At 34.9% G+C, this 25,238-nt stretch overlaps 1 protein-coding gene across 2 annotated transcripts in view; it reads left to right on the plus strand.

The window, feature by feature from the left end:
* Positions 1-24,326, plus strand: part of LOC108978229 (proton-coupled amino acid transporter-like protein CG1139) — a 28,014-nt gene extending 3,688 nt beyond the window's left edge. Inside the window, exons 1-7 of one of the 2 annotated variants that reach the window (XM_018948396.1) lie at positions 16,573-16,615; positions 20,108-20,381; positions 22,016-22,202; positions 22,269-22,523; positions 22,588-22,958; positions 23,016-23,191; positions 23,988-24,326. In XM_018948396.1, coding sequence (XP_018803941.1) covers positions 20,200-20,381; positions 22,016-22,202; positions 22,269-22,523; positions 22,588-22,958; positions 23,016-23,191; positions 23,988-24,235 — 1,419 coding nt within the window. In that variant the 5' untranslated portion in view covers positions 16,573-16,615; positions 20,108-20,199 and the 3' untranslated portion in view covers positions 24,236-24,326. Of the gene's footprint in view, positions 1-16,572; positions 16,616-20,107; positions 20,382-22,015; positions 22,203-22,268; positions 22,524-22,587; positions 22,959-23,015; positions 23,192-23,987 lie in introns of those variants that run through there. The other variant, XM_018948389.1, reaches the window with a different exon arrangement.
* Positions 24,327-25,238: the final 912 nt, after the last annotated feature.

Genomic DNA, 25,238 nt, shown 5'->3' on the forward strand with positions numbered 1-25,238 from the left:
GACGGACGGACGGACAGACAGACATCCGGATTTCAACTCTACTCGTCACCCTGATCATTTTGGTATATCCTATATCTGACTCTTTTAGTTTTAGGACTTACAAACAACCGTTATGTGAACAAAACTATAATACTCTCTTTAGCAACTTTGTTGAGAGAGTATAAAAATATTTTTTTTATAAATCAGATCATACCAAGTATGCGTTTCTACAAAACATATGCTATCATACATTTTCATAGCATATATGTAGGTATGGCTTCTAAATTTTTTTCAGTGAATTTAACTAGTCCGATCCTACTCTACATTAGTTGGAATCAGTGATCCCGTTATTAAACACTCCTCTCCAGTGTTAGGTAACTAAAATTCGTTTGATATTCTTCGAAAACTCGCATTTATTCACTTGCTGTAGTTCAACAGCCGAATATTCATTTAAGCTCCAGTATGGACTTATATATAAAGTTTCCATTTCCAAATGTTTCTAGAAGCCTCCTAAGGTTATCGAAACGAGCGTGTCTCTTTCAATTTGCTTATAATATACCCGTGGAAGCCATTTGCTCGATTATTGCATAAATAACCATATCCTCTGTAGTTTGTAAATCAATACAAAAATTTGAACCGAAAGACTTAAAAACAAATTAAAGCTGTCAGAAGACATCCTTTATATAGAATTCCATATAGATTTGTTCGTTTTGTTATTTTTCCCATAGAACTATCGCTATCCTTACTTTACTTCTTACATTCTATTGCGGTGAGATTGGGTTTCGAGTGATATGATTACATGGGATATATTTTTGAATTTATTTCAGAGTTTGTCACAAATTTGCTGTTAGATAAAGTCCTTAGCTTAATAGCACTTTTAATGTGATAGTGAGACTACTGCGATGTATTCGCTAGGAATTTTAACTCTACTTTAAAAATGGCTTATTACATATTTATCGTGTATAGACTTACAAAAGTCTCCTGAGGATGGCTAATATTTATAATTTTACGTATTCAACTTTTTAGAAAATTTTTCAGTAGTAGAAGAATTTAAGAAGAATTTCATTGATTTGCGAAAATAAACAATTGTCACTTATTGAAAAACTACGCTTTATATATTTTATATATATGTACATTTGATCTAATTTGTTTTAAGTGAAAGTATCAATAACATTGCCATTGGTCTACCGCTGCGTATACGCAACATTCCTGTGTCAATACTTTTTCATTACTTATTTAGTTATTTATGTATATCCATATCCATATAGCTCTATGCAGCATAGGTAAATCTGCGTCATGCTGGTTAGTCTAAGATTTATTAAGAATAATTGCAAATAAAGTGATCAACATATATAATATAATATATATAAACTCAATGGCGCTTYTATCGCAAAGTCCATCGAACACAAAGTAAAAATATATATCGCTTTGTTTTTCCTGGCTGCGGAGTGTGCGTATAACAACGGAAACGGAAATTGTGCGTAAATCACAAATGCAACAACAACAGCAATTGCAATAAAAACCACTGACTAAATATAGCTGTCAGATTTCGCGCTTCAAACAGCGATTTTTATCAATGTGCACATTAGTGACGCCATTAAATTAACCGCAATTCGAGATGAGCCGAACTGAACGCCGACATTAAGCTGCGCTCATAACGGTTGACAACATGTAAAACATATATACATAGTTATGCATATGCGATACAATACCTATATATACACAGATGTTCTCATATCTCTCGCTCGCTTGTGTGTGGGTGGCGGTCAGTCACTCATACATACACATATGTATATATGTACATGCTTCATAATATGTTTGCTCGTGCCATTTTAAAGCGCTAAATGCGACTAATAGCAAAAAATATAAACGCTTTGATTAGTAGTTGCGCGAAAAACGGGTTGTTTTGCTTAAATTCACGTTTTAGCTCGTTCTTCGGTTGTGATTATGCAACAAGAAGAAAGAAGAAAAATTGCAAAGGTATGCAGAAGCGATGGTAAGCAAATGGAGAAACGCAAACAAACAATTTCTGAAATACTATATACACACACACATATATATGAGTATATAACACATTCTATGGACACTTTAATGTAGTTACTCGTGTATGCGTTTATGTGCAGCTTATAACCTCCTAAACTTTTTAGAACACTTTGCGCCTGTTTGTCTAAATCTTATCACTTTCCCAGAAAACACTGTGTTATTTAAACATTAACTTTTATCACTTTCGAAAACGCTAATCCGTCCACTTAAATGCGGGGGTTAAGATACACAAAAGCAAATTACTGTTATTGCTGCTGAGTAATAAAGCTGACGGTGCGGCCTTCCCCCTGACATTGCTATTTTCTTTTGTGTCTTTTTTTAGCTTGAAGGTACTTAAAAAAAACGAAATAAGAAAAACAAAAATATTTTAACAATTTGCTTTTAATTTATATTCTTAAATATTAACTTTGCAAACAAACTACTTAAGTAATTTCATTTTTATTGAAACTAGAAAAAGTTAGGAATGTGAGATTTGGAAAAATTAACAATGAAGATATATGGAGAATATAAGTGAGTAAAACCATATCTCTAGTGCTGTCTTCGATTCGCCATTTCTCTGCGCGCTATCTTTTGTCAAATATTTTACATGTGAAAGCAACAAAAAGGTTTATGAAACGGATCGTAGTCAATTGTATCATTGTGAATGGCTCAAATAACAAATTACTGCAGAAAACTTAAGATACTGAAATTAGTTTCATTGATTTAAAAACTAATTTTAATATTATTATTTAACGTGAAAACAGACAGCAAAGAAGCATGCCCCTTAAGTTGATAAGATGTGTTCGATTCGCTATTCCCTAACAGCTATTTTCAGTAATTTTTTAACGCGTATATATAAAAAACGTCTCTACTCAAAGTATGAAAAAGTTGTATACACAAGATCACTTGCTAATCTGAACAAAAATTAACATATCATTCTTTCCTGGAAGATATTGAACAAATCAGTTCACAAACTACCCCATTTCCTAACATTAACCACCTTGGCAGTGTTCGAGGCTCATCTAAAATCGCTTCTGTACATTCACCCGACGAAGGGTCGATTCTTTTCGCATTCGGATTTTATCCACAACCACCACGATACTATCCGAGGAGCTAGTCCGTATGAGCAGGTTGGAGCGAATATCATGGGCTCCAAGCTCCCTGTGGTACCAGAATTAAGCCTCCAGTCAGACATCGTAGCCGAAACTACTACCACTTGAACTTTTATACTAATCTGGACTGGCGACCAGGGGCTGGACCTAATATGCACATTACATGCCCACACCATTTACACAAAAAACTAACTCTTATTCTCAGTTAAACGCCTTCGCCGCTAAAACAACTCACGCGCAAAGGACCCTAACTGTTTAGGTTTCCGACTAGTGGTCCAGCTAATCCCCATACCAACATGATCCCTAATCCTAAGAAGATAACTAAAACGGCTCAGCTCATCATTCCGTTCGTTTAGATATAACGGATGATACCAGTAGAGGTTTATTTTTTAAAAACCTTTTTTGACAAATCACGCGTAAGTTGTTCAGTATTATTTGGTATTTCATCCTGGAAAGACTTACTACTGAACACCGTTTACAAATCTTTCGTTCAATTTTATTTCGAAAATTCAAGGTCTGTAAAAATGTGTGATCGCGGGTTTCACTCAACTAATGGTCAACATAATTGGCTTACTGAGCGGAATATTCGCAATACCATCACCCATCTTGAGGTCTTGGTTTCATTGAATGGCGCCACTTCCTACATTTCGCGTCAATCAATGGATTTATTGAGAGAACACTTCGGCGAGCAGATAATTGCACATTTTGAACCAATCGATTGGCCATTAAGATCATGTGATATCATACCGTCAGACCTTTTTCATGTGGAAATATGAAATGTCTAAAGTCTATGCTTAGATTCAGGCCAGTTGCCAGTCAAAATGCTCGAACTAGTCATCAAAAACTGGACTCAACGGATGCATTATCTAAGACATAGCCGCGGCCATCACTTGAGGGAGATAATCTTCCAAAAACTAAATTCCAAAGAATGTTCTTTCGAATGATACCTGTAAGTAGGAAAGTAGGGAACCTCGAAATTCCGCTTTTCGAACGACTGGACTTAGCCTCGTTTTACTGAATTAAACTTGGTCTTAATTAAAAAAACAAAAGTCTCAAGAGTTCGCTCTTCAAGTAATTTCATCATCCTCCCTCTTCTTCTCCCACTTCGCTACTTATTCCTTTTATTTGAGTGACAATGTCGAGAAGCATCAAGTTATAAATACGTTATGTCTAGAAGTCACCACTGTGATGTAATCTCAAATATCTACATCTTTATAGATATTATTTATTCATATTTATTAAAATACTTTATGCTATAATTATATGTAAGCTCAGTTTAATCCACCTTACACTACATATGTTTCCACCCTAATGTATGCWTAATGACGCAATTCATTCTTAACACCACTCTTCTTTGTTTCCCAAATAGCTGGCTATTAATTATCGTTAAACTTGAAATATTTAATCATTTTTCTAACACATACATACACACATATGGCACATATTTCTTTTCAATGCCATAATCACTAATTCGATTCTCCTTTGACCCAATTCATTAGCTTAAATCGATGTTACTTAAATACTTGGCTTGAACAGGTTTTCAAACGCTTTTTCATTAGACTTTCAGCTAGTTGCATTCACTTCCGTGTACAACACGCACGCGCTCACATCATTACATATGGAAATGTGGCCATAAGAAATATATATTTTCAATTACATACACATAAATGTATGTATAATAAAGCTCTGACTATGAATTTTATGTTTTTGTTTCTAGTTTAATTGTTCGATTGTAAAATTTAATTAATTTATTGTGTTCTCGCATATGTTTTAGTGTTTCTTTGTTTCTTCTTTCTATATAGTATTCATAAATTATTTTATTATAGTCCAACACATATGATTTCTCATAAACTTAGAGGTCATAAATTTCTTTGGCCCACTCGTTGATTACTTCAGATTGTATCTAAAATTAAAAAACAATTAATAAGTCTTAGCCGTAAGGGAACCGCAGTTCAAATACAATTTCTTTTGAAGAAAACTGTCCGCGATACGTTTATGGATAACTTGCCAATCTAATTAATTAGAAATGAAAAAAATCATGACTAGTAGAAAATTTCTTTTATATGTTTTCATGAGCAAAAACTATTAAGAGTTTGTTCATAATTTTTTTAAATTCTTAATTTATTCTTCAACATCTATGTCGTCCCCCTCAAAGTAATTGACCTTAGCTCTAATACAATTGAGTTTTCCAATTTTTTCCAATCCTTGAAACAGTTGTTAAAGTCAATTTCCGGAATAGTCTTCAATTGGCGTAGCGTTTCATGTTCAATGGCTTCAGTTGCCTCTAAACGGTTTCTTCAGAGCGGTAGTTTGAGTTTACTCAATAGATAGAAATCACACGAAGCTAAATCAGGCAAATACAATGGTTGCAACAAGATATTTGTTGAAAATTTGGCGAAAAATTCAGAAAGGATCAATGCAGTGTGCGATGATGCATTATCGTGATGCAAAAACCAAGAGTTGTCGGCTTATAATTCCTGCCTCTTTTACGAACAGCTTCGCGCAAACGACGCATCAAATAGTATTCTTTGTTGACGGTTTGGCCGGTCGCAAGGAATTCGAAATGCATCACTTTTCGGCTTCGGCTCACCCCTGACGATATTCGCCGGATTGACCACCTGTCACCGGGTCCTAAGCATAGATCCAAGGTTCATCACCAGTAATAACACGTTTTATGAAGCATTGTTTCACAGACCTTAATTCGACGCCTGTTTTCCGAAAAAATTAAATGATCTTGGAACCAGCATGTTTGGTAAATTTTCTTAAGCCCAAATGATCTTTCAAAATTGTTTTCACTGATAATTACGATATTCCAACGATGCCAGTTATTCTGGCTGTTAATAGTCGATTCTCAAGCATCATTTCCTTTATTTTATTGACGTATTGATCATCAGTTAATGTTGATGGCCGTCCTGGGCGTGGTTCAACGTCAACGCGTTCTTATTATCTTATCAAACAATTATCACTGGAGGCCTTTTCCAATATTCTGAACTTTTCGGTACCAGAAATTTAATTCCGCACACAAAATTTAAAGAACTTCTTTGTTGAATAATTTTACCCATCGTAAAAATCGCCGAATGCAGTTTATGTATTTCAGAAAGACCAGAGTATACTCAATACCAATGATAATTTTGATGTAACCTTTGGCACAGATGTTACTGACAGTCATACTAACATAGCTAACATAGAAGGAAAAAATTTCGGCGAATGGGTTTTCATGCTAAATCTTAATTAAAAAATCTTACTATAATAGTTTTTGCCCTCGGTAGTACTTTTCAAAATTAGTCAAATAAAAACAGAAATATTCTAGAGCCAAACCCTTTTCTATCAAAGCCAAAAAGTGTAGAGATAACTTAAAAATGCTGTCAGCAGATAAAGCTCAAAACATACAAGCTGAATAAGATTTTATAAGAAGTTATGTCTAACAAGTTATCGAGAAAATTATTATATTATATATTAGTTCTTTTATATTGAATAGTTGAATCAAAATTTATGTGAAATTATTGTTTTTTTTTTTTTTTTAATTTTCGTTTAAGTATTACTCAACAATGAGTCTGGTTTTGAAGGAATAAACAAACATTAATGAGTTTATATAATAGGTGTGTCTAACAACTTCCCTGTTTCAATGCATATTTTATTAATTATTGTGAATATATTAAACCGGTTGCGATCATTCTCAGAACGTGAGCTTCAATTTACCAATTAATTGACACTTTCGCTTTCTTTCACAATCGTGATATAAACTTTAATACTGGCGGATTGATCATCGCATATTTATCAAATAAAAATTGTTGGAGATGAAACGAAACTTTTTTGCAACTGAGAAAGTTGATATTCATACCACCTCCACATACTCGTTGATTATAAAATTGATCACCCGACAAAAACAATATGAAGCATTAATCCCATCAAAACTGTTCTATGCATGTCTCATTGCTCTACCAGACTAACCTAATCTAACCTACGTTCAACTACTTTGAATTAATTCAGTAAATTGAATACACGAGAGTTTTAAAATACCTAATTACAGCAATAATATCACTATTTATTTTATTATGCCAGTTTATGTAATTTGTACCAGATTGCTCGTTCGCTTCGCTCCTCTTTAGCTCTTGGAAAATCAACATCACCTTTTTCATTTTTAATTTGTTACGGTTTAAGACAACTTAGTCTGGCAAAATATTAAGATTTGCGCAAGCCTGACTAATCCAAACACGAAAAGGTATAAGTACCAAAGTTTGATGTTAGCTTACATAAAAGGTATATTTCGAGATTCCCTACTTGTTAGAGAAAAAACACAGGAACTTCAAATTTAATGGGAATGTTTATTATCATTCGAAAGAATTTTTAAAGATTATCTCTTTCAAATGTTGGCCGTGACTACGTCTCAGATAGTAAATTCGTTGAGTTCACTTTTCGATGACTCGTTGTAGCATTTCAACTGGTAACTGGAGAATGACACGCGTGATGCTCAAAAGTCTGAATGGCAACGGGATTGCCCGCATAGACTTTAGCCTTTACATATACTTACAAACAAAAAAGTTTAACGGTGTGATATCACACGTTCTTGGTTGCCAAAAGGTGACATTATCTGCTCACCGTATTGTTCGCTCAAATGTGACACCATCTTGAAGGTCGTCATATTGCCCTACGTCCCAAATGAAACAATTTAGCTTGCTTACATAGTCATTGATCCAGAAATGAGCTTCACCGCAGAACAAAATTTGGCTCACAAAGGTCGGATCTACGTGGAAATTTTCAAGAGCTCATAGAATGAATCAATGTCACTTGGGAAGGTCGAGTGCTCTCTGTTCTTACACAAGCTGAATTTTGTACGCTTTCAATTTGAGATATCAGTCCGAGTGTCTGCGAACTGAAATGACTGTACACGGCTTTCGTGTTCTCTCTCAGCTAGGGTTGCTACATATTCTTTACAACGTACTAAACGTGGTCCATTCGGTCGTATATTATCCAATAATGAATACTGGTCTCAAGATGGGTGATTGGGAATAATACGCTCAGTAGGCTGATTATGTTGACCATAAGTTGAGCGAAGCAAACGAAACGCATTATTTACAAAACCTGGATTTGCGTAATTAAGTTAAACGAGTTGTAAAGATTTTTCAGTCGTAAATCTGCTCAAGTTGAAACGTCAAACAACACTGAACAAAAATAACATACAATTTGACACGACTCACACGTGATCTATCAGAAACGGACTATTGAAAAAGTAGAGGTACTTGGATCATGAGTTATTAACCTTCAATTGAAACTTATTAATATGTTTATTCTATTTAAAAAAAAAGGTCCTAGTGCATCAAAAACACACTATGGTATATTTTTCTAATTAGCAGTTCCTATGTCAATGTTGATGTGTTACAACAAATAATTTCAGTTTTTAAGGTTGACTGATACTGATTACGCAAAAGGGTAATATTTTACAAAAACATCTGAGTCAACTTTTTGCTCCAAAAGAAGATGAATATTTTAGTGGTTATATAAACTAAACACATACATATGCAAACAGAAAAACGTAAAATGTCAACAGCGGAAAAGTTTATAAGTTTACACGTAAATATTTTTCGCAATACGGAAATTAGCTAATAACGGAAAATTCAGAGGGTGGTTAAATTGAATGAGTAGGCCATAATGATCGGCGCGAAAATAATTTACACCTATTTACCTTATTTACATAATAAACAAAGCAATAAATATGGCTTGTAAATATTCACATGTTTCTGAGTATTTAATTTATTCATTCGTACTACACTAAGTAATACCGCACTAGGTGATAGAGCAATAAACGTGAATGACCCAGTCTACAAAAACTACAAAGAAAATGTGTAAGACGCAAATTAATTCGATAAAAAATAATATAAACAAACTACTAACGACTATTTAAACAGATGATAAATAGTATTCATATATGTATGAATGTTTGTATGTACGACTATATGTATGAAGTATGTATGTTAGAGTTATCAGCCTAGAGGCGCTTGACTCACTGAATTTTAAAGAAAATGTCGTCAAAAAATTCGAAAAACAAGAAAAAACGTTAACTTCGGCTGCAACGAAGCTTATATACCCTTTACAGTTGCATTTCTTATAGTAACTATGTGTTCATTTTGTATGGCAGCTATATACTATAGTTAACCGATCTGAACAATTTTTTCGTATATTACATTTTTATCTTAGAAAATAACGTGTGCCAATTTTTGTGAAGATACATTGGCAAATGTGAAAGTTTTCCATACAAGAACTTGTTTCCGATCGTTCAGTTTGTATCTCAGCTATATGTTATAGTGGTTCGATATCGGCAGTTCCGACAAATCAGCAGTTTCTTGAAGAGAAAATGGCATTTGCAAAATTTCAAAACGATATCTTAAGAACTGAGGGACTAGTTCGTATCTATACAACCGGACAGACAGACAGACGGACAGGGCTAAATCGACTCAGCTCAACATACTGATCATTTATATATATACTTTATAGGGTCTCCGACGCTTCCTTCTGGGTGTTACAAACTTCGTGGCAAACTTAAAGTTTGCTTTCAGGGTATAATAAATGCCAAAACAAATAGAAAAGTAAATAAAAAAGGCGAAAAATACAGCCAACATAGTTATCAAAAAAACAACAACAAAAATTTGCAAAAAACAACAAACGACAACAACAAGTTGAACTTATAGCAAAGCCGACAACATAACTCGCCAAACTAATGGTCATTTTGGCAATGAATTTGGTATTTACATACATACAAACACACAAACATAAGCACGCTTGCGCATAAACTAAATGCTAGACAACTTTGACAAGATTAATGCCAACAAATGTATGCAAAAATTTAACCGGTTTTCACCAGTTTGTTTTTATTCTCTGTTTCTTACTTTTAATGTTCTTTATTTTTGCCGCGACGAATGTTTATATAATATTTTCTAAGCACATGAACATATGGCCATATATTTGTAGATCCGTGTCAACTAGTCACAACCAACACACTATTGCAATTAAAATTTTAATTTATACGAAATTAGCTACGTTGTGTCAAAATAGTTTGGAAAATCATTTATCAAAGTGCTAAGTGCGATCACCCTGATGTGTCTTCGCTAGTCTACCGTACACTCTAATGCGATTATAACCTCACACTTTGGGTTGACCAAGATATTTGGAAATTGATGTTGCTTTCAGGGTCGTAACTAAATATTTAATTGTAGAAATACTAAATTGACAATCCGGCATTCGATTGGCAATAATCTTCAATATATGTACTTACAAGCTGTCACTTTATCGATCTATGCGTATTCTGTTCCATATCGAGGTTCCCTAATTTTTAAAAGAAAAATCACAGAAACTTCAAATTTTATGGGAAAAAAGATTATTTGCCATTAATTTTTTGAAGATTATCTTTTTCAAATGTTGGCCGCGGCTCTCAGATGAGAACTCAACGATCAATTTTTATGATGCGTTCAAGTTTTTCGACTCGTCAGGCGAAAGACATGCGTGATGTTTTGCTCCAAGGCCTCAATCGAAACGGGATTGTCCTCATAGACTGTAGATTTTACATGTCCCCACAGAAAAAAGTCTAACGATGTGCTAACACATGGTCTTGATGATCAATCGACTGGGCCAAAACGTGAAATTATCTGCTCTCCGAAATGTTCTCTCAATGTATTCATTGATTGATGCGATGTGTGGGAAAAGGCGCCGGCGTCAAATAGTCGATTATCATGGCGTATCGTTGTTTGTTCTAGAGAAAATTACAGTTCTTGAATATCTGCAATACAATAATTCTACAAACGTGTCATGACAGCTTGAATCTATTACGCGTGAGCTGTCAAAAAAGGGCTATTATAAATTGCCTCTACTTGGATCACCCGTCATGTTTGAACAGCTTTTAGTAGACTTGTTTTGTTAAATTTTTTTAAATAGTAATTTTTGTGCCCTATTGAAGATGGAAGATTGAAAGCAGCATTTTTGGTATATTATCACATGAAACGTTTAAAATTAATTTCGAAGCTTGACACATGGGTTTCTCATGTTGTTACAGAACAAAATTTGTTACGTCTCATTAATGACTATGAGCGTTAAAAAAAAAGTTATTAATTTTTGCTAAAAGAATGAACCAACCAAACCACGTCGAAGGCCGATAGTTACCAAACAAAGGTTATATTTTGCGTCTATTTTGAGCTTTTTGTGTTCCATCAGGTTAACACGAGACATCATATGAGTTTTGTGACTCGCCAAAAGCTTTTGTAGCTTGAATGAGATGTGCTACCACACCCACCATATTCTCCAGACTTGGCAGCTGCAGACTATTACTTGTTCCGGTATTTGCAAAAACTTTTTAATGGCAAAACCTTCAACTCAAATCAGTGCGACCAAATTCACTTGTACCAGCAGCATCAACAATTTTATGAACGTGGAATCCATATCTTGCCCGAAAAGTGGGAAAAGATATTGGATCAAAATTGAGAGTATATAATTCCTTAAAATGTTTTACACAATAAAGAAAACATTTTTGTTTTACACTAAAAAATCCAAAGTAATTAGTACTTTATAAATCTTATTTTCAACGGACTAAGTGGTAATCTCGTGTTCAACCTTTTCAGCTAATATAGCACATGCTCAATCTCAGTCATTACCATTTGACTTACGCTAAACCAGCGATCATTCTCTTGATGCCAGGGGACAGGAAAAAATTGCTGATGGCAAATACAAATTTCGAAACCTAAATCAGAAATATTAGGGCAACAAAATTGCGTTTTCTCAATACAAATTCCTTTTAGTTTTTTTCTTGAACCAATAGTAGTTAGTCAGGTGTGAAATTTATATACTTATATTACTAACGACAAACCATACTAGAAATATGATGAAAACTTTTCAGCAATACTTTGCTTCCTTTCTCGGTTTTTTATTATGATAGCTCTCAGCAAAATCTAATAATTTTGATTGTTCAGAGACTCTGTTCTTCTCCGAGCTACACAAGATTTACAAATTTATTTGATTAAAAGAAAAAAGAGTGTTATCTCAAAATCTGTAGACAATTTCTATAAAATAAATATAAAACTAACTACATACATAGGTCTTAGATTGACCACTTCATCGAAGAAAGTCATAATGTGCCTGCTACTATAAATCAATTTGTTACCAATATTTGAAACTTGAGTTCAACACAGTACACTGGAGCTCAAGAAGCAGCCAAAAAGGAAGATAAATCCGTTGAAACATGCAACAAAGAAACTAATTGGGGCTAATCCCACAACCATACTACTATGGTATATTAGAATTGAGGAGACTAAAACAATAATTACAGAACATCTTGTTCTTCTAGAACATTCTTTCATGTACTATATCGGTTTTCAATTAACAGTAAACATGTATTTATCTTTCTTATAATACAGACGCCTTGTTAAAGTTTCTTTATGGAAAAAGGTTCTTTTAAGTTTCTTCAAATTGTAGAATTCACGATTTCCCGAATAAAATTCAGGCACACACCATAAATGGAGCGAAAGGGGCTGAGTACCTTATACCCGAATACTAATATTTTTGCTATAATTGATGCTTAACCCAAAAAAATTTTATATAGTGTTGTATATAGTTAATCCATAAACTCAGTTAATAGATGTTGAAGATATCCCCACTTTTGTGAGACAGACACAGCAACCTAACTTTCAAAAGGGTTCAATGTCATTTAATGTAGTATATATTTTTAATCACTATTACACGATTCAAGGGCACTATGACACTAGATAGGACTAAAATCATACCATGACTCTAAAACCACAAAAAACGCTACAGCCGCTGCAATAAATATTTGTTTGGGTATAAAAATAATCATAGCTGACATTTATCGCCGCTAAAACTGACGTGCGCTTGGGTGTAAATATATACCGAAGTAAATATACATGCATGCTAGCTTGCAACTCTGGTTGTTAATAGCAGGTTGAAAAAACTAGTAATCCGCTTCAGATCGCCGCTTTTTCATTCATGAAATATGAGTTATTATAACCGAGCGCAGATTTGCGGCCTTTGTACATGTGTGTTTTGATCGATTTCAATTAATTCGAATTGATTAGACATCAACGAAGGTTGGCCAAGAACATTGAACTCTTTGCTTAGTGTGGGCTTGTCGCAAAGATTTTCTATCTGAATGGATATTTAATGCATGAGTGCATAAATTATTTGCAATATTTAATGAGTTTATCTAACACACATTAAAATAACGTTTTCGAAAAAAATTATAATACGCAATCGCTAGTGGGTAGTAGATTTAAAGTTTTCAAACATTGTGTTTAATAGAAACTTAATGCGACGCTAAGAAACGGGGGTGACAATTAAACAACGTAATTTTGTGAGTTCGACCAATCAAATTTTCGAATATATAAAATAAAGCGATAAGACTTTTTTGTGTACAAGATGCGTTCCAAAGTAAACAGGAATTGAAAAAAAAAGAAAACAGAACAAATGGTTTTTTCGCCCAAATCAATTTATCTTATTAAATAGTCTCCTTCTGCTTCAATACAGCTTTTTGATTGTTTGCACCATGTCGAACGAGTGTTTTAGCTCCGGTGGCCAGTATGCTGGTGCAAGCCTTTTGAATGGCCTCTACGTCTGCATAACGCTTCCCTTTCATAGGCAAATGCATTTTTCTGAAAAGGAAGAAGTCGCACGGTGCCATATCAGGTGAATCCGTGGAGTGGTTAATTGTTAAAATGTGATTTTTGGTCAAATAATCGTCCTTCGAATATCGGATTCTGATCAATTTTTGGTCGTCAGTCAATTTGTGCGGAACAAACCGTGCACACACCTTTCGTAAACCCAAATGTTCGGTCAAAATTCGAAAAATCGATGTTTTGGACATGTTCAACTCCACGAATTCCAATGATGATTTCAGCTGATTTTTGATGAATTCACGCACAGTTTCGATGGAATTTCGATTGGCCCACATTTTGATCGTAATTTATGTACGTCGTCACGACAATTTTGAAAACGTTGAAACCACTCGTGCACTCTGTTACGCGATAGGCAATCATCGCCATAAACTTGTTTTATCAATTGAAATGTTTCGGTAAAAGTTTTAACAATTTTGAAACAGAATTTAAGGTTGGCTCTTCGTTCGAAGCTCATTTTCGCACCGAGAACACAAGCATACTGACACTGAAAATGCAATAATTTCACTTGCAATCGATGAAATGTCGTGGAATTTTCACTGGACAATCGATAAAGATAGCAGATTCTCACTTCAGTCGATATATAGATGGCGCCGCCAGGGGGCGCTCGGTTGCGTTTTAAAATAGATCTGCGGAATTCTTGAAATACCCAATACCGCTTACAATTTGTAAAAGAAACTTGGTTCGACTTTTTTTGTTTCGCTGGGTGTATATACATACATATACTCAAATATACAAGTAGTATGCTATTTACAACGAATAGAAGATTTGCATTTCTGGCGTCTATGCCACACAACAACTGTTTGATCGATTTTCGAAGTCGTTGCCAATTTGCTTACGTTGATTAAGTTATTTCACAAACATACATACAAATGGTAGATATATGTATCTACAAATATCTTTTATAAAGCAACAACAAACTCAAAACAGTGGAAATTTTTATAAAAATGCTATTCCTCAACAAATGGCAAAAGCAATGCCTTGTAACTAGCACGTTGCATTCCACTCTTAGCCAAGCACAAAATTTCCATTTTCATCAGTTCTTTTTGCTTTCGAAATAAATAAGTGACAAAGTCACGAAATTTTATTTTCATTGATTGGCGATGATAGATCACTTTGCGAACGCAAGCACGTTTCACAATTTTCGAGTCGAAGAAATGCATTAAAGGTGCAACAAATGTCATTAAGTATGTACCACTCGTATGTATGTATGCCTGCCTGCAAAGCTATGTTGACGCTAAAGAATTTCTGGCACTCGGCATTAGTCAAAAAAGAAACTGCTTTGGATTTGAAGACCACGTGATGTCGTGCTTTGGAACATTTTTTGGAACAAAGCAAATATTTTTAGATTGATGTTTATATTCATACATACATACATACATATACACATATATACCTAAAAACATAGATATATATATATAAATATATAACAGAGACAAATGCCATTCCTAGCGAAATTTTTGCATACCTCACAAACCGCGTCTGCATATACACACATGCACACCCACCCACACACACACACACATTTGTAGATAGATACTTTCTTATTTGAGGCAAATTATTGAACTTGACATTATTGTTTGCATTTATAAAAATACAAGCTGGCACGCAAGACTGCCCGAGTGCTATGCGAATGCACTATTTTTAACACAACAAGTAGCTTTACACATGCATAACGGTATATATGTACAAATACAAGTAAATATAAAAAAAAAAATACAAGTATATATATAAATATGCTTGCTTAGGCATGCATACTATATTATTACATTTGTACTTATATATTATGTATGTACATGTATGTATGCATGTGCACAGATTTTGATCAGTGCTTCCTGTCTGCGGCAAGTAATCGACGTCATCACGTCGAAATATTTGTCTGATTGAATTTGAAATTGAATTTTATTATTTGTTTTTCTAAATGCATTTTTGCAATTTTACAAGCAGATAGTTGTGTGCATGCGCGCCAAGAATTGAGCAATTCTGCGTCTGTTGCCAGCTGATTAGTCGATTTGAGTAAATTTGTAATAATTTTAGTAACATTAGGTTGGTAATTAAAATTATTAGCAACATTATACTGATAATTAAATAATTGAAACTAATCTTTTTTGCAATTTTACCTTCTTAAAAGGTAATAAAGGGTGATCCAATTCGGGATTCCCAATTTTTTAAGGTAAAAATACAGAAAATTCAAATTCAATGCAGTATTTTTATTATCATTCGAAAGAATATTCTTTGGCAATCATTTTTGGAAGACTAACTCTTTCAAATGTTGGCGACGGCTTCAGATTGTTTATCTGTAGAATCAATCCAATTTTCCATGATTCATTCGAGCATAACGACTGGCAACTGGCGAATGACAAGCGTGATGTTTTGCTGCAAGATCACAAGCTTCAATTTCAGGTCGGTTATCATGGCGCGATCGTCAATGGTCAATGGCAACCTGCGAATAGTACGCTCACTAGGTCAATTATGTTAACCATAAGTGGAACGAAGCGCGCGAAACACATTGTTTACAGAAAGTGCATTTAATAAAGTTGCAGTCATATGTAGGGGTTTAATAAAGTGAGGAAAGTTCTCTTATTAACATTCACTTTGGAGCTGCCAACGATTATTTACATATAGCTCAAGCAGCTCACGACTTCTGGTCCTAAACTAAGTGTACTCAGCTCTGAAAGTATTCGACGCAGTATCCGCCGAGGGAAGCAGAGGAAAACGAACACCTCCACTCCGCTGAAAAGACCAGGTGGAGAAGGACCTGACTTCGCTTGGGATCTCCAACATTGTGAAAAGAAGCAACGATTGGCGCACTGCTGTTAACTCGGCTATAAACGGGTAAGCGTTTTCTACGCCAATAAAAAGGAAGAAGTAGTCCTTCAGATAGTTCAAGTCAAAAGTACAATTGTTTTATGGAATGTTTCTTATTTGTGAAGGGTATTAACAGAACGTAAAAGTTTTAGGTTGTTTATTTTTCTATGACAGATAGATATACTATGTTCGAGTACATATCTGATGGGATGTGTTTTATACATTTATAATAGATAGATAGATTTCTAAGTGAAATATTGAAAAATTTTAAATTCGAAAATAAACTATTTGGAATCAGCTAAAACATTAATTTTTACATATGTAAATAGATGTATAATTATTATCATTCTATTTTGATATCTTTTATGGCGTTTTTCCAATAATGAAAAATTATTTTAATATTTTCCGCTTGTAAAAATAAATTAATTCTTATTTTCATACACTATTGTATGGACTTTGTATCTGACGCCAATCGCACACAGACATATAGACTTTTGTACATATGTACATACAAAATGGTTAAATGTTACTCATACCCAGCGTCGGACTTTGCTTTCATATTTCAACGATCACTCAATTCCTTCATTCCTCCATTCATTCTTCATTAATTTGTATATGTATACATATATGTATATTTACAAAATACATATGTAAAACACTCATGCAAATTCGCAGATTTAATATGAGTTTGTTCATTTCAATTGCGATTATTTACATAAATATAAACACTAACAAATACAAACACAAAGAATTCACGTCTCTTCAATGCTCTTCAACCCCACGCGTGTCTGACTATTTCATTTTTATACTCCCACAACATATTGCACAGAGTATAATAGTATAAATCGTAATAGATATAGAGTTATGTATGGTATAAAAGAAGGATCAAGGTATTCTTGGCTCTCAGAAGAGGTGGTTATTGAAGATGAGCGAAATCACATCATTACCATGCTGACAAATTAGGATTAAGTGAACAAACAACTTAAACCATAAAAACTAAATTGGGTATAGAGGATGCCAGTAGAGAGGCATGTTTCATAATATTTTTAATGTGAACATGATCCCGACCTTAAAAAGTTTTATGTACATTTCTCAATCTTATTTCTCAACTACTGAACAAATTTTGACCACTTAGCTAGGTACCTATTTCTTTAGAAGGCCCATTGTGATACTACCGGCACCAAAATCCTCACATTGTAGTGTCTCCTCTCTAAACCATCTCATGTTCCTGATGAAGTTCATTAACTTCTTTCTGTGGAACCCTCTAAACGTCGACAAGGAACCCTTTACCGGTAGTTGCTATTATTTTCATAAACTAAGCCTACAATACTCATTATATGTACTATATGGTGTTCCTAGTATGATACCATGTCCGCCAATTAAATAGTAATTTGTTAGCACTCCCACTTGAGTTCTTATATCATTCCTTTTAATTTTTGAGTAAGTTAGGGATTGACTCCACCGCGACTCAGTAATATTGATGACATGTTTGTCGATTAAGCATCTGCAAGTAGCCAGAGTCTATTTGAAAGATTGTGCCTCTTCCGGCTAGTTCATCTGCTTCACAGTTGTTCAGATTATCACTATGTTATGGAACCCATTACAGCTTTATCGTGACATAAGATGTTAGATCCACTAAGTGATCAAGGCATTCTTTCACTATCTTGGCGAACCCCTGAAAGACTTAAATGATTTCCGCTTAGCTGTGAACAAACTCCTTGTCGGAACAAGAAGACTTTCTTTGGAGTGGTCTGATAAACGGAACCTATTTTGGTATGTACTTTTGCTGAAAAGACATTACATTTCTCTCGATTATCTAGTTTGGACTCAATGTTATAACTATTCTCTCAAGGCTTTATTTCCGGAATATAATTTAAATACCCAAAAAATAATTTTGAACAAATATTGCCCTAAATTAAACACATTTTTTACCGAAAGTATAATGTGATCCATTTCGTGGTTTCCTAACGCAGAAATTTCAAATTTAATGGGAAATTTTTATTATCATTTGAAAGAACATTTATGGCATTTATTTTAAGATTATATTTTTCAAATGTGGGCCGCGCTACGTCTCAGATGGTCCATACGTTAAGTCCAACTTTCAATGCGGGATCGTTCGCATAGACTTTAGACTTTACATACCCATAGGGAAAAGTCTAACGGTGTGATAAGTGGCGCCGTCTTGTTGAAACCAAATGTCGCCGAGATCACGAAATTCAATTTCAGGCATCAACTACTCGGTGTCGCCATTGACGGTTACGTTCTCACCGAGATCATTCTTGAAGAAATATGAACCAATAATTCCAACGACCCACAAACCACTTCAAACCGTTGTTTTTTCTGGATGAAATGGCAGCTGTTGAATCTCTTCAATTTATTATTCATCCCAAATGCGTAAATTTTTTTTGATTGAGTCAGAAAGGGGTCTCAAAATTTGGCTCTACAAACGTCGGATCTGCTTGAAACTTTTCAGGAGATCACAGGAGGAAACGATATTAATGATACGATATTGGAAGATCGAGTGGCTTCAGTTCTTGCACAAGCTGTATTTGTTGCTACGGATAGCGCTGAATCAACCCTCCATGGTCTTCGTGTACACCCTCAGCTACTTCACTGAGTGGTAGACATGGTCTAATCGGTCGAATATTATAAATATATAATGAATAATGAATGCTGGGTCTCAAGATGGGTGATAATGTTGCAAATAGTACGCTCAGTAGGCCGATTATGTTGACCCTAAGTTGAGCGAAGTGTGCGAACGATTTGTAAACATTTTTCAGGCGTCTTTCCATAATGAAATGTCAAACAATACTGAACAAAACGACTCACGCGTGATCTGTTGAAAAAAGGCAATTGAAAAAGTGCATATACATACTTCATCACCCGTTAATATTGAATCAAATCAGATAGCATCTTTTTCTGTTAAAAATATGCACTGATACCAAAACTGAATAAAATCGAGTCAAAACTTCCGCATGCCCCTTATACTTTATAAAGAACGACAAGTATTCAGGTTGGATTTATACTCGTACTATATATCGGTCATCCAGTGTTCTATAGTTTGCCAGCGAAAATGGGTATTGGCCCAAGATCTTCTTTTTATAGAATATATCGATCAAAAACTAATGCGCAATCTCTTTAAACTTAGGTGAATAAAAATATTTTCCAATGTTAAGTTCCAGCAAATTGCGCTAAATTGTGCGGTCACACCCGAACTTTTTTCTTCCTTTCCTTTCTTTAATAATTTTTTGTGGTCAACGTCTGCCTACACATACTAATAAATATATAAACACACACACACATACACATATATGTGAGTGTGAATATAATTGTCTGGTATATTTTAAGCTTTCACGACAGCAATTAAAAGAGCCACCGATGGGCAGACGTAAATTTTTAAACAAAGTGTCTAAAGTCTCTTTTAAACAGCAAGTAATTGTCTTCTTTTAGTTTATATTACACACGATTCGTACTCAACATGCTCACACTTGATACATTTCTCTACATGACTATTTTTAGCAACTGAACTAAGCTGAACTGGCGAAGGAAGTGTGCATCGAGATTGATCTAGTAAACTGTGCTCGAGCATTGAACCAGCTAGCGATTTTAGAATGAGCAAAAATGGGCACAGCAATCCGACATTCATTGGCGACAGTGTTGTCAGCGACAAAACGACCAAAAGGTACTCACTAGAGTTAGCTGAAAAAGGTGGCACGACGGTGGGCGTAGCCTCGAAAGATGCCGGCTACGATTACAATCCCTATGAAAATCGAGAGGTAGAACATCCCACGACGTGAGTATTAAGTTATAATATATATTCGTCTGTTAGGCGAATATTTAGTTAACCCAGTATGTGTGTTTAGATGTAGGGAACAGTTGCTCGGCATGGTTATTGAGCAGAATTTGCAGCTCTTACAACCTGCATCACAATTATTCCTTATAAAGGGTTAAAACGTAAAACGTGGTAAGTATTGTTGTGCTTTTTGGACAGTCAAACGAGATTCTGACAATCTTCAGCTCTTCTTGAACCTAGTTAAATGTTGTTTATCAAAAAAAATAATTATCACATATAAGTCTATGTAAAATCCGCCTCTTCTAATGGGGTTTCAATAAGAGGGCTATAAAAAAATCTTTGTTCCTGTGAAAATACATTCGATGCCATAAGTATTGAACTCGATGTCTTTTGCATGGTCGCCACGGGCACGCTTGCAGACAGTTTTCAAGCATGAAGCACGTTCATCAATCGTCGCTGGCTTGTTGGCATAGAGCATAGTCTTTACGTGCCCCCCCCAGGAAATAACGACCGAGGCGATCAATTGAATGAGCCATTTCGTGAGATAACACGTTCTCCAAACTCGGGTTTCAATAAACCGATTGTTACATTCGCTGTATGGCTTGTGGCGCCATCTTGTTGGAACCACATATTATCCAAGTCCATATCATCCAATTCGAACCAAAAATGTTCGGTTATTATTGAGCGGTAGCGATTCTCATTCACAGTAACGTGCCGATCTTGATCATCACGGTAGAAGATCCTTAAACTGCACCAAACCGTATTTTTTTCGGGATGCAATGGTAACTTATGGAGTACGTGTAGATTTTCATTTAGCCAGAAATTATCCTCATCGCAAAAGATGATTTTTCGATGAAAATCCGGATAATTTTCAAGTTGTGGTTCACGAACATACGATGATTCTGATGGTCAAGTGACTTCAGTTCTTACGTCAATTTGATCTTGTAAGGATATAGACCAAGATCAAAACCAAAACGACTGATTGGTCTTCCTCAATTGATGCGCTATTGGCACAATTTTTTTTTTTTTCCTTTTTGACCTATAGCATCGTCTTTGCTTTCTTCGGAGCAGGTTCGTGACTAAAGCTCTCGATTTCTACTGTCCCTTGACCTTTGCTGTTTACCGGTGGGTCCATGCTCCTCCGATAGCCGCGAAATATTACCGAAACTTCTTCGGATTGCGCGTCAAACACTGCTTTGAATGGGTCTCACGGTAGCGCTGGTTGACCAAAGTGACTGCTATCTCTGTCTAACATTTCATCCCGGGTAGGACCCGACTCGAGACCACATTCAAACTCGTTAAACAAATTTGTAATGATTGCCGTCAAAGGAGTAGAGTCAATCTTGCGATCCTCTAAGCTCAACTCCAAGCTCTCGAATTTTTGCTGAGGCACTATATAACTAAACTTATAAAGTTTTATCTGAGCGCATTTCTAACTTGAGTGGGTTTGTCTTAAGAACCTCTCGTTTTTGTCTTTAAAGAAAATCACGCCAATTAAATATTAAAATACTAACTTTTAGTCTAAGGTTTACAAAACATATACATACATACATAGATATACATATATACAATCAGAAATTCTGAGCAATTAAAAGGAAGTACTAACCCAAAACACTTTTATCTTTTCACTACAGCAATTCGGAGACACTCTTCCACTTGTTGAAGGGTTCTTTGGGGACCGGCATACTTGCTATGCCAAATGCCTTCCGTAATGCCGGCTATGTAACTGGCACCATAGGTACCGTTATCATTGGTTTCATCTGCACATATTGCATACATCAGCTAGTGAAAGCCGAATATGAGCTATGTCGGCGGAAAAAGGTACGTAACTATTTGAAATACCGTTATGAGAATATTATCATAAATATGTTATATTTTACTTGCCAGGTACCAAGCATGAATTATCCCACTGTGGCGGAGAATGCTTTGCTAGAAGGACCGCCATTCTTTCGCAAATTTGCACCCTACATAGGGCATGTGGTAAACACCTTCCTGCTGATCTATCAATTGGGTTGTTGCTGTGTCTATGTCGTTTTCGTAGCCTCAAATATTAAATCCATAGCCGATTTTTATTTAGATGAACCCGTCGATGTGCGCCTGTGCATGGTGATTATACTGTTACCACTGATCTTCATCAATTGGGTGAGTGTGCAGCAAAGACTCAATATAAAGTCAAGTAGTTTTCACTTTCGTTATTAATTCACAGGTTCGCAATCTGAAATACCTGGCGCCATTCTCCACAATTGCCAATGGCATCACAATGGTTTCGTTCGGCATTATCTGCTACTATATCTTCCGGGAACCCTTCACCACCGAGGACAAGGTAGCCGTGGCGCCTTTTTCCGGCTTTCCTCTTTTCTTTGGCACTGTGCTCTTTGCCCTAGAAGCTATCGGCATAATACTGCCATTGGAGAATGAAATGAAGACACCGAAGAAGTTCGGTGGCAGCTGTGGTGTACTCAACGTCGCGATGGTACTCATTGTATTCCTGTACTCTGGCATGGGTCTGTTTGGCTATCTGAATTATGGTGGTGAAGTTGAGGGTTCCATCACATTGAATTTGCCTTCGAAGGACATGTAAGTGTGATGGAAATATTTGTGGAATGTCTTATAAATTGTTTGTAACGTTAACAGTTTGGCTCAGTGTGTGAAGGGCATGCTGGCCTTTGCGATATATATTACGCATGGCTTGGCGTGCTATGTAGCCATAGATATTACGTGGAGCGATTATGTGGTGGAGAAATTGAGTCCGCAGCGAAGCAAACTTTTCTGGGAATACGTGGTGCGCACTTCTATGGTGCTGGTGACATGTAAGTTACAACAAGGTCAATTATTTATGATACCCAAAACTTTCAGATTCATTTTAGTTCGTCTTAGACATCTTAATTATTTTATTTCATGATTAAAATTTTAGCCATTTTCGAAGTAATTTTCGAATTCCGACTGTAGCAGCTAAAAAACTATCACAAAACTCTAATCAAAGTTAGGTTACATAGAACCAAACAAAAATTGAAGGAATTCGTGCGTAACTGTACATGAAACTCTTCCTTTTCCGGGCTTGACCCCAGGACACTCAGCTCTTACATGTGCACTCAAGCTTACTTACTTCCTAAGGTCAAACTATGAACCAAATTGTAGTTGTTGTAACTAATAGCTAAAGCCCATGAAAGATTTATTAACTAGAATCGAAGAAAACTGGCTGTTTCGACGGGGTGGAAACATAGAAAAAAGGGGTGTTAGATGAGTGGAACATGCGAAGAGGTGGTCATATGTTAGGTATATCAGGGTCTATTCTGGATGTTAATTCCGGTAACGTATAACTGATTATAGAGAGAATTATCATAAAACACGTCAAAAATGCTCGTTTTCTGAGCTACCAGTTTGTAACTTTGATGACAATTAATGACAATTAACCTTTCTTCTAAACAGGTTTTAAAAACCGTTACAACAATAAAGAATGTTAATGCCCAAAAATACAAAATTTCAGTCGTATAACCTGTCGATGTAATTTTTTGTGTGATTACTATTTTTAAATTTTTTTTCACCATTTTCACTAATTTATTTTTTTAATTTTATGCACGTAACTAAAACATTTTCTTTCTATAGTCTTCCTAGCCGTGGCCATACCTAATTTGGAACTTTTCATTTCGCTCTTCGGTGCGCTCTGCCTTTCGGCGCTCGGCTTGGCTTTCCCGGCATTAATTCAGATCTGTACACATTGGTATCAGAGAAAAGGTGTTGCTAAAGTTTGGCTACTAGCCAGCAATTTTGTGCTTATCATAGTCGGCATACTCGGTCTGATCATCGGCACATCTACATCGCTATCGGAAATCATCGCCACATTCTCCAAATGAGCAGTGCCACTGCTACACTAATATTATTACATAAACATTCTAAATGAATTCGTGATATTTTAAGTTACTACTCTAACAATAAATAATAAAAAATAATAATTTATTGCAAAGACAAGTATTATTTAACAAAATTACATATTAATACATACATATATTTGGCTTTATTTAATATTAAATAAAATCCCCTAATAGTAATGTATTTAGCCAATATACGAAATTAAGTTTTTGAAATTTAAATGGCGTCTTTTCGAACCAGTCGCTAGAATATGATTTACTGCTCTTGTTATTTTTCATTGTAACCCTTAGCAAATATGCATATATTTTAAGCAAAATTGTTGCCATTTTTTATGAGAATAGCGTGTAAATAATTTTAAATATTTTTATATACATTTGTAAGTAGGTAACTTGCAAAATATAATGTAATACTTTAGTAGTACCGAAAATATTTCAAACCACCATATTTCCAATGAGCGTGCCTTCGACAATCGTAATCATTATTTCATTATATAGAAAGTATTCTAGTTATACGTATATACATATGTATATGTATTTATATATACGAGTAATTTGAATGTACAAACTAAAGTAAAAAGAAATCAAATTATAATTCAATACATACAAAAAATCATATTTATTAATTTTTTGTTTTGAATAGGAGAAATATAGATTTTGTAATACAATTAGTCAACTGAGAGCATAACGACCACAACATGTCTTTATTCACAGAAAATAAGAACAATTTGATAGCAAGTTCTGACCCGATCAAAAAGGATATAAATACTTACTTAAGTTCATATTAGACAGATTCCAATTCCGAACTCACTATTAATTGACGAGTTGTGGAAAGGTTTTAGTCCTGTGCTGTTATGTCGGTGTTACCACTTTGAATTTTCTAAATGACGTAAGTACTCCTTTATATGACATTATCACTGATATTCTCAACCCAATTTAGAGTGCACAAAATTTTCATTCATGTTGGCCCTGAAAAATTGCCCACAAAGGA

The sequence above is a fragment of the Bactrocera latifrons genome, unplaced genomic scaffold (assembly GCF_001853355.1).
Source record: "Bactrocera latifrons isolate USDA-ARS-PBARC rearing strain unplaced genomic scaffold, ASM185335v1 scaffold_1, whole genome shotgun sequence".
In the NCBI taxonomy this organism is placed as follows: Eukaryota; Metazoa; Arthropoda; class Insecta; order Diptera; family Tephritidae; genus Bactrocera; species Bactrocera latifrons.